The 15,756-nt window shown below is 56.9% G+C and overlaps 5 protein-coding genes across 5 annotated transcripts; 3 read left to right on the top strand and 2 right to left on the bottom strand.

Moving 5' to 3' along the window:
• Positions 1–301: 301 nt before the first annotated feature.
• On the bottom strand, positions 302–2,223 carry C8Q71DRAFT_741103 (uncharacterized protein). The gene is made up of 2 exons (XM_047922798.1): positions 2,186–2,223; positions 302–2,118 (listed from the first exon to the last, which is right to left on the bottom strand). Exon 2 carries the CDS (start codon positions 2,115–2,117, stop codon positions 522–524), a length of 1,596 nt encoding a protein of 531 aa, XP_047782230.1. The 5' UTR covers position 2,118; positions 2,186–2,223; the 3' UTR covers positions 302–521.
• Positions 2,224–2,314: 91 nt separating this feature from the next.
• C8Q71DRAFT_854630 (uncharacterized protein) lies at positions 2,315–2,720 on the top strand (the record flags this gene model as incomplete). The annotated part of the gene is made up of 2 exons (XM_047927079.1): positions 2,315–2,598; positions 2,654–2,720. 2 exons carry the CDS (start codon positions 2,315–2,317, stop codon positions 2,718–2,720), a joined length of 351 nt encoding a protein of 116 aa, XP_047782229.1.
• Positions 2,721–3,312: 592 nt separating this feature from the next.
• Positions 3,313–5,156, bottom strand: C8Q71DRAFT_854629 (aryl-alcohol dehydrogenase; the record flags this gene model as incomplete). The annotated part of the gene is made up of 15 exons (XM_047927078.1): positions 3,313–3,398; positions 3,461–3,517; positions 3,580–3,653; positions 3,713–3,763; positions 3,817–3,911; positions 3,976–4,076; positions 4,138–4,152; positions 4,209–4,284; positions 4,336–4,373; positions 4,429–4,495; positions 4,558–4,653; positions 4,706–4,795; positions 4,857–4,893; positions 4,944–5,070; positions 5,129–5,156. 15 exons carry the CDS (start codon positions 5,154–5,156, stop codon positions 3,313–3,315), a joined length of 1,038 nt encoding a protein of 345 aa, XP_047782228.1.
• Positions 5,157–7,183: 2,027 nt separating this feature from the next.
• Positions 7,184–7,774, top strand: C8Q71DRAFT_854628 (uncharacterized protein; the record flags this gene model as incomplete). The annotated part of the gene is made up of 1 exon (XM_047927077.1): positions 7,184–7,774. The coding sequence occupies one exon, from the start codon at positions 7,184–7,186 to the stop codon at positions 7,772–7,774; it is 591 nt and encodes a 196-aa protein (XP_047782227.1).
• Positions 7,775–15,140: 7,366 nt separating this feature from the next.
• C8Q71DRAFT_687590 (uncharacterized protein) lies at positions 15,141–15,743 on the top strand (the record flags this gene model as incomplete). The annotated part of the gene is made up of 1 exon (XM_047919816.1): positions 15,141–15,743. A coding segment is annotated over one exon (603 nt), but the record flags the coding sequence as incomplete, so codon positions are not given.
• Between the last annotated feature and the right edge of the window lie 13 nt (positions 15,744–15,756).

Raw genomic sequence — 15,756 nt, 5'->3', positions numbered from 1 at the left:
ATATGCGTAGAATACTTACAAACGAGGTTCATGAAGCGGATGACACGTAAGTAAGTTATGAAGAAGCAGTGAGATATGTACACAACATTGATGGTTCAATACGTTCAGCTACGGTCACGTGCCCAGGTCGTTGACGCGTCTGTGGCGTGGGCGCTACGACGCGCCAGTGGGTCTTCCAACCGACTGAGCGCGACAATGGCAGTCACGTCTTGCGTGGCAATTGCATACATACTAGTTGAGTTGAACGCTCTGCGACTTTGATCACACAACAGACCAGTCGGCAGTTTATTACGGACCAGTCGGCAGTTTGAAATTACTAGTTCATCAACCGAATGAAATACAATCCGAACGCGTAACTTGGTTTACATAGAATGAGAGTAGTAGGGTCTGAGGCTGTGTTATACGTGAGCATCGTCACAGCAATGTACATTGTAAAGAATATAACCGGGGAAAGACATGCTGTGCTGAGGAGAGTCCACTCCAAGCAGACATGATGCAGTCCAGTTCGATCCGCTGCAGCTTCAAGAATCGCCTCTGCTCAACGATCTCTTCTGCATCTCTCGATACGCCTCTGCCATATAAGCTTCACGGATGTCGTGTTGCTCGGCCATCAAGTCATACATATGGCCGGCGCAGTCTAGCGCAAGCTCACCAAGTTCTTCGTCCTCCTCGCACGCGTCTACGAACGACTGTAGGCCACAATCAGCGTCTTCCGCGTGCTCAAAAAAATCCATCCCCTCCAGTAGTACACGCAATTTCTTGCACACAGCCTTGTGCGGGAGCTTCGCGTGCTTCCACGCCTTCTTCTGGCATGCGCGCGAGCAGAAGCGCAACAAGCCACAGCCCGCGCACCGGGCGAGCCGCCTTCCCACAGTCACAAACGTCTCGTGGCACTCGGGCGCGGAGCAACACCGCATTGTGGAAGCCCAATCGATAGAGTGAAAGGCCAGGGTGGAGGGATCCGCAGCACTGGCAGTGTTCCGTTCCTGATTGTAGTAGTCAAGGATCTGCGGGCAGACGGCCAGGCATTCGTGGGGTAGGCGGTGTGCATAGAACGCGGCGCCGTGGATGGTGAGGACTTGAGTAAAGCTGGCCATGTCGCCTTGGGTAAAGACATTGCTTCCGTCGAGGAAGCAGGGTAAATGTCTGAGGAGGCGGTCGCATACGGAGAGAAGGCTACGGCTTTCTTTTGGCTCTTCATCCGCGTCTGCCACGGTCTCCACGCGGGCGAGCAGATTCAACTCCCCTTCATCCAAGTAACGGGTATCCGAAAAGTCTCCAGCACACTCCACGAGAAGCATGAACGTATCCTTCCAGCTTTCCTCGGTACCCGCGTCGACAGATTTCCCGACCATCGCGGTGCGCTCGTCAATGAGAGATTCGGCGATGTCGACAACTCTCGATGTCCAGTCAGGATGTAGAGTGAGAACCGGGAGGATGATGGGGGAACCGCAGATGGCAAGAAGAGTGCTGAAGAGAAGAAGAGCTTCGTGGGGCCGCCTCCGAAGGGACAAGCTTAACGAGGCTGCATACCCCTCCATCGATTGTCGAAGACCGTGCGGTACGACCTGGGTGATGGTATCCACGGGCCAAGGGCGTACCATGACGGACTTGACGTGATTCTCGGTGATGTATCCCACAGCAGTCATGCCACCAACGGACTGCGACATCACAGCATGATTCAGAATTCCAGCGAGGTGGCGAACAAGCGCATGGACGAGGTCGTCGAGCTCAAACTGAGCACGAGCGGTCCCGAACGTATGTAGGCGTTGGACTAAACGTCTTGCGTCTTCGTTCTCCGGCAAAGAGCACTCGCATGTGAAGACGTCGGTCCTGAGCCTTCTCATCTCCTCTTCTGAACGCGGCAAGCTCACAAACTTCGCACACGCGGTCAGATATCCATGATGTGCCATGCGGATGTATAGGTATGACTGGGTTTGAGGAGTGCGGTAGTGTATGTCCGGCGCGAAAGGCTCGTTGAGTTCATGTCCGTCCATGATGTGGATGCAGGCGCAGAGCATTCTGGCGCAACCTTGCGGATGTGCCGGGTCCCGAGTGTAAGCTGTGAACAACAGCGCCACCCGATCTAGTAGTCTCGCTACAGTGGAAGATGGCATTCTGCAGCAAACTGTCAGCATCAGTACTACGCTCGACAACTCATGGAGCATATGTGCAGTATACTCACAGACGAGCGAAGAGAATGAAGCAAAAGTACAAAGGCGCACAGGAATACAAGACAATGATGGTTCGTGATCAGTCACGGTCGCGTGCCCGGGCCGTCGACGCGTCTGTGGCGTGAGCGCTACGTCGCGCTATGACCGCGGGTCAGTCACTGGCTTTATTGCCCCTAGCCTTTAACCACGCGTTCATCGACTGGCGATTAGATAAAAAGAGTGTCTTTTGGTGCATCAACGGGCATTTTTCGGACACTGTCTTCGCAGGCATCACAAACCACGAGGTTGCTATGAACCCCGACACCAGTCACACCACCCGCGCATACTATATAGCACAACTGAAGGAAAGCGAGAGGTACTGCAAACAGATACTCACCCAACAGATCCCTCGAGTAGCTGATCCCGGTATTCTTGACTATGACTTGTGCGTAGATGATGGCCTCAGTCCGAATGCGCTTATTATACTGACCAATTGACAGAGAGCATGAACTGTGGAGCAAGGTCAGGCTCGAGGCTCGACGCAAACCTCCCCTTGTGGAAAGCTAAAGCAAGTTAAAGCTTAGATAGGCAAGCTGGCGTGCCGCACCTGCATGCAGCGGGATTTGTAGTTATTAGATAGATGCGCGTTCAAGTCTTGCAGGCAATATTGAAGCCAAGTGGGCGAGTTTCAGCTTTTGCGAAGTCAGTTTATATTACCACGTACCATGTTCCCATAATATGGAGATCTTCAGTGTTGTGATCTGTCAGCAATAACTGGTGGTCACCCTACTGACAACAAACTCCGAGACAGTCAGACAGACAGGAGAAGCAACGACTAATAGGCACTTAACATGATTGATGGTCGTTCATCAGACAACGAACATCCGCCCGCAGGGTATCTCATCGCTCACTCAACACGCGTCACTCAAGTGCGTGCGCGGCTTCGCTGTTCGACATGAGTGTGAATACTTCGAGATCACCACCTTCCAAGTAGCCACCCTATCCATACTACGCAGTATGTTGCGAGTGGGGTTTCCGTCATTGACATTGTCTGCGTCGTGCTAGTATACAAATTGTGATCCCATATCCTTGAAACTGATGTCGCGGGACGAGGGGATCAAACGGCGTTGTCCTCCAGCACCGCGACCGGAGACTTGCCTCAAGTATGTCCGAACACCTCGAGCGGCTTGTACGGCTCCTCGAGGTACTTGATCTCGTCTTCTGTCAGCTCGACATTTACGGCACCTGCGAGCATCCAGAGACATGAGTGCGCCTCGCACACAATGATCTTTTTAGCCAACACTGACCAATGATATCCTCGAGATTCTTGAGGCTCGTCGTACCAACAATCGGCGCAGTGACGCCTGAACAAACATTGAGTCCCCTCAGCACGAAAATAATGGACATACCAGACGAATACACGTACCGTCCTTGGACAAGCTCCACGCGATCGCGACCTGAGCCATACTGACTCCTTTCTTCTTCGAGATCTCCTCGACCCTATATGTACACGTGGAATTGTTAGCAACGCCGGCGACATCCCTGGGAGCGTGCCATACCGATTGACGATGTCAGCCGTGCCCGCCCACTGCTTAAGCGGCCCTGCCCAGCTGGTACGCGCAGCGTCAGTGGCACGCATATGATATATCTGGAGACCACCCACGCGTCGGTCTCCGAGCGTTTCGTCTGCGCCGACAGCGGGCGAGTAAGGTTGCCGCGGCCAAGAGGCGACCAGGGGATCGCGCCGACGCCGAACAACTGTGCGCGGCCAGTCGGTCAGCTGGTGTGGAGCTTTGGTGAGAGCAAAAGTGCAGGGCGGCACCTTGAGCGTGGGGAACATCTCGCGCTCCTCTTCGCGATAGATCAGGCTGTGGTGGTTCTGCATCGAGATGAACGGCGTGAGCTTGTTCTGGATGGCGTAGTCTGTCGGCGGGCGGAAGAATCAGCATGCGCCTCCTGCTCTCATGTGAGCGAGCGCACGTACTTTGCATGGCGTGGACTATGGGTATATCATCAATCTGTGAAACGCTGTGAACGAGAGTCTGGGACACGCACACTGATAGGCATGGCAGGAGCTCATGCCGATGTACCGGACGTATCCGGCTTGCACGACGTCGTGGAGGGCTTGCATCTATGTCATTGTTAGCGCGGTTCTGCGACATGTCACAAGGCAGTAACGAACCGTCTCCTCAATCGGTGTGTCATAATCGAACCGATGGCCTGATCGCCACTTTTAGCCATACATCACGTACATTACGGCAAGTATTGCACTTACACTGGTAGACATCAATGTATTCGACCTGCAGGCGTTCGAGACTCTTCTTCACTGAGTCGAAGATGTGCTGAAACCCACCCGGAGTAAGCATTCGCGCCTAGCGGCATGACAAAAGAGATACGGGCGCACCTTGCGGCTCAGCCCTTGCTGATTGATGATCCCAACTTCTTGTGGGTCCCTGCCCCAAAGCTGCGTGTCGTAGTCGGGCGCAACCGGGGAAAAGAGCTGTTTCTGGTTAGCATGGCCGGAAGCGCTAGTGTCAGGGGCGGCGATTAACCTTGGTGAGAATGACGAGCTCCTCGCGGGGAAGCTGCAGATCCTTGATGGCCTTCCCAAGCATGATCTCCGAGAGGCCATTGGAGTACACCTGCAAAATCATGGGGCCTCAGCCTGCGCGTTGAGATATCATAAGAATGAACAGGACGAACGTTTGCCGTGTCAAAGGTCTGAATGCCGTGGTCATAGCTGCCCCCAAATTCAGCGATGCGCACCGTGCACGGCATATCTGGACTTACGCAAATTTGATGTGCTTGTTGACTTCCTCCTGGTCGTCGATGACCCACTCGCTCCAGCCTTTGCTGCCGTATGACATGCATCCCAGGATGATCTTGGACACCTTTAGGCCGGATTTCCCGAGGCGAACTGTACATTGATAACATTTCAGCAAACGAAACTAGATGCGCTGCAAATGCATGCTCACCGTACGGAATCTTCTTCACGGAAGACATGATGCGTAAGCTTACAAGGGGGGAAACTGCTGAAGCACTGCAACCGCAGCAGCACGACTGGGCCTTAAGTACTGAGTAGGTCTCTGAGTCCTGATACTTCCTCTAAGTACGGGACGCGTCATACTCGGATATCCCATGACTAACGCGTCGTCGATTGGATGGCGAGGAGTGTGGGTGCCCGCCCGAACTTGAACTGATAATCTTCTGAGGATACAGCCCGGTACGGGTCGCCGGCATTTCGCCCCTCACAGAGCGTCTTTGGCGTTCCTCTTCCCGTCCTGAACATTGTAGAGAATGTGTTTGAGTGTGCGGGCTAGATGACTGATTCGCCGAGGACCAGTGCTAAGCGTTGACTGAGTGCTTCGGCCTCCGGATCCCACCGCCCGGAGCTCCGAGGGGTGGTCCCGGTCTCGGGATGTTGCGCGCACGTGATACGCCGGGACGCGCGACGCGTCGCGTCGCCTGCCAGGCTCCCCTGAGTCGGAGGCGGTCGCTGCGGTTTCTTGCTTGTTCAACTTTTGCTGAGTGCTGTATATGTCACCGGCAGTGACTATATTGATCGCGTGATGTACACGATCTGTCCTGTCCTGTACTTGATAACGTTGACCACGGGCCGTATCCCCACGGGGTAATGACAGTGCACTTCGCCGCAGGACGACTGACTGGCCGAGACCCAATGCTCTCGGCGGTGCAGTGGGTCCCTCGCACATACGTGACGAACGTGCCGCGCCTCGCTTGGCCTTTTATTGCCCTCTTCGCCGGAGTTTATACTTGAGTAAGAAGCCATGCCATACACAGTTCCTTTCAGGCTGCGGACTTCCTCCAAACAATCGACCCGCATGAGCACACAAACGAACGGCTCGAGTCCCGGTGGCTTCACTCGGCTGAGTTCGATGATGAGTGCACAGGACGACAGGAGAAGCATGATTATTTCCATCCAGCTCTGCTCGGTGCCTATGTCAATAAACTGTCCGAGGGTATCCTGCCGCTCTCGCAGTAACCTGATAGCTAGGTTTGTGATATCAATGGGCCATCCGGGATCAAGCCGGAGGATGTATGGGATGACGGATTGGCCACAAATGGCAAGGATGTTGTTCACGAGTAGGAGTATATCCGGGAAGCCCCCCGGGAGGGCTCGACTTCGTCGATGCCCTGCGCAGACCTCCTCGTGGTCCCGGGGGGTTAGTAGTCCTTCGGGACGAAGCTAACATGCGCTATAAGGGATACGCGTCCTCACGGTCGCCGCCCCTGGATGATTTAGTCTTCCACGAAGACTCATCCGACCCTGCAAAGGGATGGAGGCAACTCCAGACTCACAAGTCAATCCCATGTGTGCCTCACGGCCCATGGTATGAGGACGAACACTGGTAGACACGCCTTCCGGCCGCATCTACGACCACAATGAAATGGGCGACGACGGGCAGGGTGGCAAAAAATCACAATCTAACTGCATCCACTCCTCACGGATCCCTATAAAGCGAGCACCCACCTAACTCCAATTAAAGTACCCGCCACCCTCCGGTTGAGGAGATTGACTATGCCCCTGTCGAGCATCCTCTCAGCGACCAGCGACCCGACGACCTCCCCGCAACTGGCGCCTAAGTGATGTCAACGGCGTCTATATTTTAAAGTTACAGCCACTGATCAGTGACTGTAACAGTCCATCCCGGACAATCCCGTTTCACCAGTTTCCTAACCGGGAAGGCTCCCATATCCAGCGAGACGCGACACACACAGGTTGCCATGCTCCATGGAGCATGGCCAGAACATGTTATAAAACGCTGTCCCCCTCGCCCCGGCCACGGGTGAGGGGCCCCAAACATACTATGTGTGAACTATGTGTGATCCCTGACGTAAAAGAGAGAGCGTCCGTGCAAGGAATGACCTGTCAGAGAAAGCGCTTGAGGATACGTAAAGACCGTCTAAAGCGCTCAGACTTTCGTTAAATTCAGGAGGTCTGAGTGAAAGGAAAGCGCTCACCGAAGGAGCCCCACAAACCCAAGACGCACCAGTCGCCCCGGCCTGACATGCCTGCAGAGCGTAAAAAACGTTCAAAACGAGCCGCCGCCGAATCGTCCACACCGACGACCACCAGGAGCATTGCCGCGAAAATGCGACAACCATATCCCCTGCCACCCTTTTCCCTCCCTCCTACAAACGAAACGACAATCGACGTTAGGATCCTCCCCCTCCCCATCGTCGGAAAAGGCATTGGACGTGGACTCACCTGGACGCTGGACAAACGCCCGGCGGAGCAGCTCAGAAAGGGAATGAGCGTCAGATTCTGCACTGATGTCCAGATGTCCGGTTTAGGACGTCTCTCTGCGATCGCAGATCTCCGCAGACACTGGGTCACGTTCCTGGTGTCGGGAGCCGACCAGCCGTGCAACCTGCGCGTGCCGATCCCATGGGCGTCCCTCGGGGACCTGGAGGGATACACCCACCAGCATCACTACTTCAACCTCGCGAAACTCCCTCCTCCTCACCCCTCCTTCGCACATCGCCCTGCTTTCCAGAATGAGGATGAAAATCCCTACGAATTCGACATAGAAGACGAGGAGATCCCCTCCCTATCGAATAGAATCGCCAACATCACCAATGCGCAGGAGGGTAAATGAGCGGGAGATCCCGCGCGCAGACGAAGCCTGGCATGTATGTAAAGCAGTCCCACGAATGACAGAATCGAGCTATTTACAGTCTGGATCAGGTCAGGTCCCGGCGTGACGGGCGCTGGGAAGTGCTCATGGCAGCGGTGTCTCACGCCGTCATCTCCATTCCAGGTAATCGCCCGCTCTGTCTCCGTAAATCGGTCCTGCCACAACGCTAAGCGAACCAAAATGCCGAGGCGGGCGCTCGGCCCATTGACATCCCCCTCCTCACGCACGGCGGTGTTGTCGTCGGGATTAGCCCTACACAAACGATACTGGATGGACTCGGGCTAGCAACCTCCGCGAAGTGCACACAAAACGCAACACGCCGCTAGCATGCCTAAACGAATGGGAGACGTCTGGGCAGCAAAGGTATGGCGGCAACCTATCCAAGGAATCTACCGCTCCTCATCGCGACGACAGCCCCTCCTCTTAGCGCCATTACAGCACGGCGCGACCCTGCACATCCCGTAACATCCTGTGCCCTCGGCAAACCTTAGGGACTAGCTGCCTTGGTCAGGCGCGAGACAGCTGAAAAATCCCGCACCGCGAACAAAACGAGCAAGCGCACGCTCGATCCCGCCCTAACCTCTCGCCCAATTTCCTCCCAGAATTCTTCGAATTCCTCCTGCTTCAGCAATGCACCCTAGTGCCTTCCAAGTCTCCCCGCAGTCCAACGCGAACGAGCAGCCGGTGGCCGCCCCGACTCAGCAATCGCGCCAGGACCTAGAGCCGATCGTTAATAACCCAGCGACGAACGCACCAGCCGCTAACGCTAACACCGTCACGGGCCCCGTGGCCAATCGCGCCTCTCCCACCCTGGACGACCCCAGGAGCTTTGCGGACGTCACTGCGGGGCGCCCGGCCACGCCACTTCCTATGGTGACCAACGGTATGCCTCTCACTCCAAGGCTTAGGCCGATCCCTGACCAGGGCCCTGTCCCTTTCCTCGACCTCGCAGCCCCAAGCGAAGATGCCAACTCGGAGCAACACCCCCTCGTTCAAGGGGTGCTGCCGGTCATCGACGAGTACCCGCCCCTGGTCCTCGTACCTGAAACCCCGACGCCGGCCACCGAGGCGTCCAAAACGAAGAAGGCGTCCAATAAGCGGGCTAAGGGCAAGCACCAAAAAGCCGCGGACACTGACAAAGGCCCCCTGCCGATGCCGGTGCCCTCGACGCCGCTCCCGCCCCAGGAGAAGCCAGCGGGCGACGGGCGCAGACGCCGCCGAACGCAAGCAAAGCGTGTCGAAGAAAGTGACGCGCCCCTCCAGCATCAGCCCTCCACCAGCGATGTGTCGTCCTCGAACGCGCTCCCCGCTCCCGCCGTCACATCCCCCAGCGCCAACGGCACCCCTACGATCGCCTCGATCGCGGCGAGTCAAGTGTACAGCCCTGCCCCCGAGACGACCCGCAACGCGCCCAACAACCCCATACGATCCGTGCGCGACCTTGTCAATCAACCGCCGCACCCCCTCCACCCTTTCGCCGAGTGGGACTCGGTGAACGGCGGCTTCGTATGGAACCCGCCGCCAATGACTGCTGACCCTCTCTGGCGTCCGGAAGCGGTTCAACGTGGAGCTGAAGCTTCAGCCCCCAGCGACTCCCAAAACAGCTACTACGCTGCATCCTTTGATGAGATGATCAGGAGTTACGCGAGCCCGCCCCCGGGTCTGTCCACACTCTCCCCTGCGCCGCGTCCTCTGAGGGAGGTCATCGCTGCCGAGCAGACACGAGTCCACTCCCCCCTAGCCCCCAGCATGAGCGTCAGTAGCCTGCAAAAGCGCCCCCTCACAAGTCTCCAGGAGCACCCGCTCGCGAACGCGGCAGCGTCGAGCGACCCGAATGGAAGCATCCTCGCCCCCCCGTGGCACAAAGAGCCCAGTCGACGGAATCTCACTGCAGACGTGAGGTACAGGCCCTACCCCGGCCCATCCGGTCGTCAGTTGCCCATCGTCGCTCCTGTAAGCTGGGCAGAGTCTATCTCATCCGTCTAACTCTGTTTCTGACGCCAAACGACCCTACAGACTCCGCGCAGGCCCTCATACGTACCTCCGGTTGCGGCACCGGAAATGCAGTCGACCCCGAGACCGCTTAGCCGGGTAGCGACCCCGCGCCCTGAGCATCATCTCCCCCAGCGTGGAGCATCACGGGCATCTGTCCTCTCGTACGTATCCAACAGACCGGCGAACGACAGGCACCCCTCCCCCATTGACGTGGACGCGATGAGCATCGACGGCGACGGCATCGAAATCATCGAGCCCCCCCTGTTCCAGCACGCACAGCCGGCTAATGTAAACAACGCTCCGCTGCATCAGAACTACCCGAACCTCGCGCAAGTGCAGACTCCGCCACCGCCCGGCCCGTTCCTACCTGCCTTCCAGCCACCCGCCGCTTTCGATCAGCATGCCGCCCCCGAACCGCCCATCGACCAGGATGAGCAGGACCCAGACGCCCCTGACGTTCCAGACGATGCTCCGGCAAGTGGGATCGACTGGGCAAACGTCGAGTTTACCGCGGAACCCGAAGGCGGCTGGAGAAAGATCCAATTCCTCACGCCAGACGGCCTCTTCGAAGGCCAGTCAGAAGCCCAGCTAACTCAGTGGAAAGCCCTCGCCGCGAACGCAAACTGCGTTATGATCTGGTTTGCGATGCACGGCGCGTGCGACAAAGATCCGGAATGCTGGTCGAGAGTTCAACTACTGATGGAACTGCTGAAGTACCGCTTCGAAGTAAAGGACAAGCCCCTCCTCGCCCCCGAACCAGCCCCAGGGAGACGATCATCCCTCTTCACCGCCCCCTGGTGCTTCCTCCTCCCGAACGTCACAGATCTGCAGCTCGCCGTCCTGGTGAGCCAGGGATGGTGCTCGTCACGTTACCTCACCGTCCATTTCGCCCGCTTCCCGCCGCCGCCCCCCGATCTCCTCGTAACCCTAGACGCCTCACTGGCCTTCATGACAGACGACCCGGTGGCGGCGAGAAGGATCGTTGTCGCCACCTTCCGCCGCGAGCCCCTGTACTCGGCTACGATCGACGCGATCAAGGACGACAAGGCAGCTGGCGCCAAAGGAAAGTGGGGCGATACCCCGGTCATGACCGCCTGGCGCACGATCGTCGACTCCATCGACGTACGCGTCTTCCCACGTAAACTCGAGAAAGGCTCCCCCAACCCTCTCTTCATTGTCTACTGCGAACCCCCGACGGCGATCGCACGTAACTGGCTAACCTTCCGCGACGCGGTCCGCCGCCAACCCTTCCGCACGGAGGGTGGCTGCCCGGCCATCGTGTTCACCGGCGAGCTCCAGTGTAAGCTCTGCCACTCGATGGACCACAAGGTGGGCCTCTGCGACCTCGTTCATCTGAACGACTGGTTCGGCCCGCGACCAGCAGAAGACGACTCCCAGCCGAAGCCCACACCCGCTCGTGGAGGGAACGGCCACGGCAAAGGGAAAAGGAACGGGGGACCGGGTAACGATCGCAACAGGCCTCGCAACAACAACGCGAAGGCCAGCGGCAGCGGCCAGCGTATCGATGCGTCTACGCACGCCGCCCTCGCTCGCGAGACGGCCAAAAAGTGGTACGGCAAGAAGTAGACCGTTAGCCACTTTAGCTCGTATCGACGTCCTCACGCGCGGTCCTACATCTCTACCTTTTTGTACAATCCTACAGTCACGAGCTTTCTTGAATACACCGCGTATGTGCGCATCTCGGTTTGACCACCCCATCAGCCCCGACGAACGAACGGAAAAGAGCGACGTCATGATTCATACGGCGTGTCTGCTCGGCCTGATGTTTCTTCACGATGTGGATGCTGGCGCGAGCCCGCACATCGTACCAAACGTTATGGATCGATAAATGGTTACTGACGCGTCACGGTGATGGTGTGGCCCACACTTACTGACCGATTCCGGGACAGGAAAGCCCACTCACCGGAGACTGCTTTTTCACCCCTTCAGCGCGGGCAGTTCTAGACATGCCCAGCCTTAGTATGGCAAAGCCTCGCGTAGGCGTGTCCCCTGATGTGCCCAGGAGCGGCGCACGATCCCTGTAATCGTTGTAACAGGGTATTGTAGAGCAACGGCGAATACACAAAGAGAACAACCAAACACGGACGACATCTCGGCAAACGGCTCACCTCTCCACCAACGGCGAGTAGCGCCCCCGCCTCCCATCCGGGGACCCTCTGAGGACCCGCTGGTGGAACCCGGTGGTGGGACGACCGCCCCCTGCCCAACTGGACAGAACCTGGGCGGCCGGTCTAACTCACAACCCGAACAGCAGAATCCTAACAATACCCCCGCGCCTGCAGATCGCCCTCCGCAGGCAAAGAAGGGACGCAACACAAAAGCGTCCCTCACAATTGGGTCCCTAAACATCAGCGGAAGAGGTAACCTCAACGGGACCCGCAATAATAAGTGGAATGAGGTTAATCAACTCCTCCGTGAGAAGAAAATAGGTGTCCTAGCCTTGCAGGAAACCCACCTGGACGACGCGCTCACAGCAGACGTCCACCGGCTATACGGAAGACGAATACGCATCTTCAATAGCGAGGCAATTAACTCTACTGGAGCTCAAGGCGTTGCTTTTGCGCTAAACCGTGAATTGATGGACGTGTCCAACGTGGATACAATGGAATTGGTCCCAGGTCGGGCCCTGTTGCTGTCCATGAATTGGCACGCCGGCCGTTCGCTCACTATCTTGAACGTCTACGCGCCAAACAACCATACCGAGAATGCAGCCTTCTGGTCGAGGCTCAGGGACCAATTTCAGAACTCCAGAGCTAAAAAACCAGACATTATCCTGGGCGATTTCAACCTAGTCGAAGAGGCCATTGATCGCCTCCCATCAAGAGAAGACCCATCGAACGCGGTCTCCTGCCTGAGAGATCTCCTAGCGGCGACGGGAGTCGCGGACGGATGGCGCTCATGCGAACCAACCCGGAAGGACTACACCTTCCCTCAGCGCGGGGGAAACTCATGCTCGCGACTAGATCGCATATACGCGAACAAGGACATCCTGTCAAGAGCGCTGTCATGGGAGATTCTAACCACGGGAGTCCCGACAGACCACCGCCTGGTGACAGCCGCAATAACAGCCGCAGCCGCCCCTTTCATAGGGAAGGGACGATGGGCCCTACCGGTCACTCTACTATCCGACTCGGCATTCATCGAGTCCGCGATCTGCATTGGCGAAAAGAAATGGAACAAGGCCAAGGAAGCCGTCGGCGAAGCCAGGACGGAGGAAACGAACCCGCAGACCCTGTTCAAGGAGTTCAAAGACGAGGTGCGGACAATGGCACGTAAGAGAATGCGTGAGAAGGTGCCCAAGCTGGTTGCCGCGATACAGAAGACCTCGGACCTCATCCGGTCGTTGAGCTCAGCAGCCACCTTCAGCGACGACAATGAGAAACAGCGTGAAGTCGGGATCCTAAGGGACAAGCTGCACAGCCTAGAGCGAAAGCGTCACGGACAAATCCAAGCATCAACTACAGTGAGATACATCCTGAACGCGGAATGCCCGAGCAAATATTGGTCTGCGGTGAACAAGGAGCGTAAACCTCGCGACCTCTTCTACTCATTGCAAGTCCCTAACTCCTCCCCCGCCCGCTACATCACGAAGTCCCGGGATATGGCTGAACTTGCAAGGAACTATCATAACGACCTACAAGGTGACCCACCCCTCCGGCGACACCTGGAGGAGAGGGAAGAGGCTATCACCGCTGCTCTCGACCCAGTAGGGACACCACTCCCCGAAGACGATGCGGCGACCCTGGCCCTGGCCCTCTCAGAGGATGAAATCCTCGACTCGATCAAGAAAGCTGGCCCTGGCAAGGCTGCTGGATTGGACGGCTTACCATACGAGTTATGGCTCACCCTTCACGAACGGTGGACATGGTGCACGTCTCGATCTGAACACAAATTCAACTGCCTGGACTTCATGCGCATGTTGTACTGCGACATCGACAGGTACGGCGTCAGCAGCCAAACAGGATTCGCTGAAGGATGGATGTGCCCTCTATACAAGAAAAAGGATAAGCGCATCATCGAGAACTACCGCCCGATCACGCTACTCAACTCTGACTATAAAGTATACACCAGAGCTCTTGCCGGAAGAATAGGCAGAGAGGCCCAAAAGATTATCCACCCCGACCAGGCAGGCTTTGTTCCCGGTAGGCTGATCACTGACCAGACACAAATGTGCCGTGTCATGGTCGACTACGCCGAGGCAACCGAGGAGAACGGCGCGATTGTAGCGCTCGACCAGGAGAAGGCGTATGATAAAATCAAACATGACTATCTCTGGCGCGTCTTAGAGAGATTCGGCCTCCCAGCTGCCCTGATAAGACGCATCCGCGGCCTGTATGAGTTCGCAACAACGGTGGTGATCGTCAACGGCGAAATGAGCTCACCATTCCGAGTCATACGCGGGGTCCGTCAGGGTGACCCGCTGTCATGCCTGCTCTTCGACATAGCCATCGAACCACTGGCTTGCGCCCTCAGACGCTCGTCGCTGAGAGGCTTCCGAATCCCAGGAGTTGCCGAAAAACTGATCGCTACGCTCTTTGCTGACGACACGTCAGCGTTCCTGTGTGAACACGATAGCTGGGGCCTACTTTGGATCATCTTGAAGTCCTGGTGTGTGGCCTCCGGAGCGAAATATAACGGTGACAAAACAGAGGTCATCCCTGTAGGATCGAGTGAGTACCGGGAATCCCTGCTCACATCGAGGTGCATCAACCCCGCTCGCCCGGAAGACGCGATACCAGGGGATGTAAGAATCGCAATGGATGGCGAAGCGGTACGCATCCTAGGAGCGTGGATCGGTAATAAGGTAGACCACGTAGCGGTCTGGACACCGACCCTGCTAAAAGTGGACCGCTTCCTGGAGCGATGGGGAAAGTGCCACCCCTCCCTCACGGGCAAACGCCACATTGTTCAGATGGGTCCCGGAGGGATGACACAATACCTGGCGGCTGTCCAGGGCATGCCGAAGCAGGTGGAAGAAGCCCTGACATCAAAGATCAGAGCTTTTGTATGGGACGGAGCGACTACGGCTCCAGTGGCGATGTCCACACTAACACGCCCGATTGTGGAGGGCGGCCTCAGCCTACTCGATGTTGCAACGAGGAACGAGGCGATTGAACTGATGTGGATAAAGCGGTACCTAACACTCACCGAAGACAGGCCCCGGTGGGCCTACGCAGTCGACATCCTACTCGGTCGAGCGGTGTCAAAGGACGCTGGCGCAATCAGGCGGAGCGCGCAGCTCAATACATTCCTACAGTCCTGGTCACCCGCTGTTCATAACAGCTCACCTCTGCCGAAGTATCTCAAACGGATGCTAACGACGGCGAAGAAACACAACGTAAGTTTTGCAGCCATCAAACTCGACTCCAGTATGAAAGAAGCCTTACCGATCTGGTACCATCTCGGAGCATCCAAAAAGCTCCGCTCCCTGAACAACACGAGAGTCAGTGACTGCCTGCGAGACAATCATGACGTACGCTTGGTTGCGGATCTCCTGCCGCTGGCCCGGCGCGAATGTTACAACATCGCAAGAGCCATGTCGAATGACTTTGTTCCGGAGGAATGCGCCTGCGACCTCTGTAGGTCTGACTCCTCCCGTGGCTGCAAGAACCCAATGAACTGCTGCAAGGCTGCTGCGTTTTTGTTAGCCCAAGTGCAACCCAAATGGCATCCCGGTCTGGAGTCCCCGAAGGATGGATTAACCCTGACGCGAAGGAGGAAGGAACAGAACATAAAGGCCCTGGATGAGGCCCAGGGTGACATAACCTTCGACCCGTCCCTCACCAGTAGAGGACATGTCACGGAAGCTTTCCGAGCTTTCGTTGACCCAAACGTTCACGACGAACCTCCGGCGATCAGGGCTAGACGCGGTCGCATTGTAGAGGACGAGGCAGTCACGGCTTACGTCGTCGGCCCTATACAGAGGG

This window comes from Rhodofomes roseus (genome assembly GCF_022264815.1).
Source record: "Rhodofomes roseus strain CIRM-BRFM 1785 chromosome Unknown C8Q71scaffold_4, whole genome shotgun sequence".
NCBI classification, from domain to species: domain Eukaryota; kingdom Fungi; phylum Basidiomycota; class Agaricomycetes; order Polyporales; family Fomitopsidaceae; genus Rhodofomes; species Rhodofomes roseus.
This window is presented reverse-complemented; position numbering and strand designations above follow the sequence as displayed.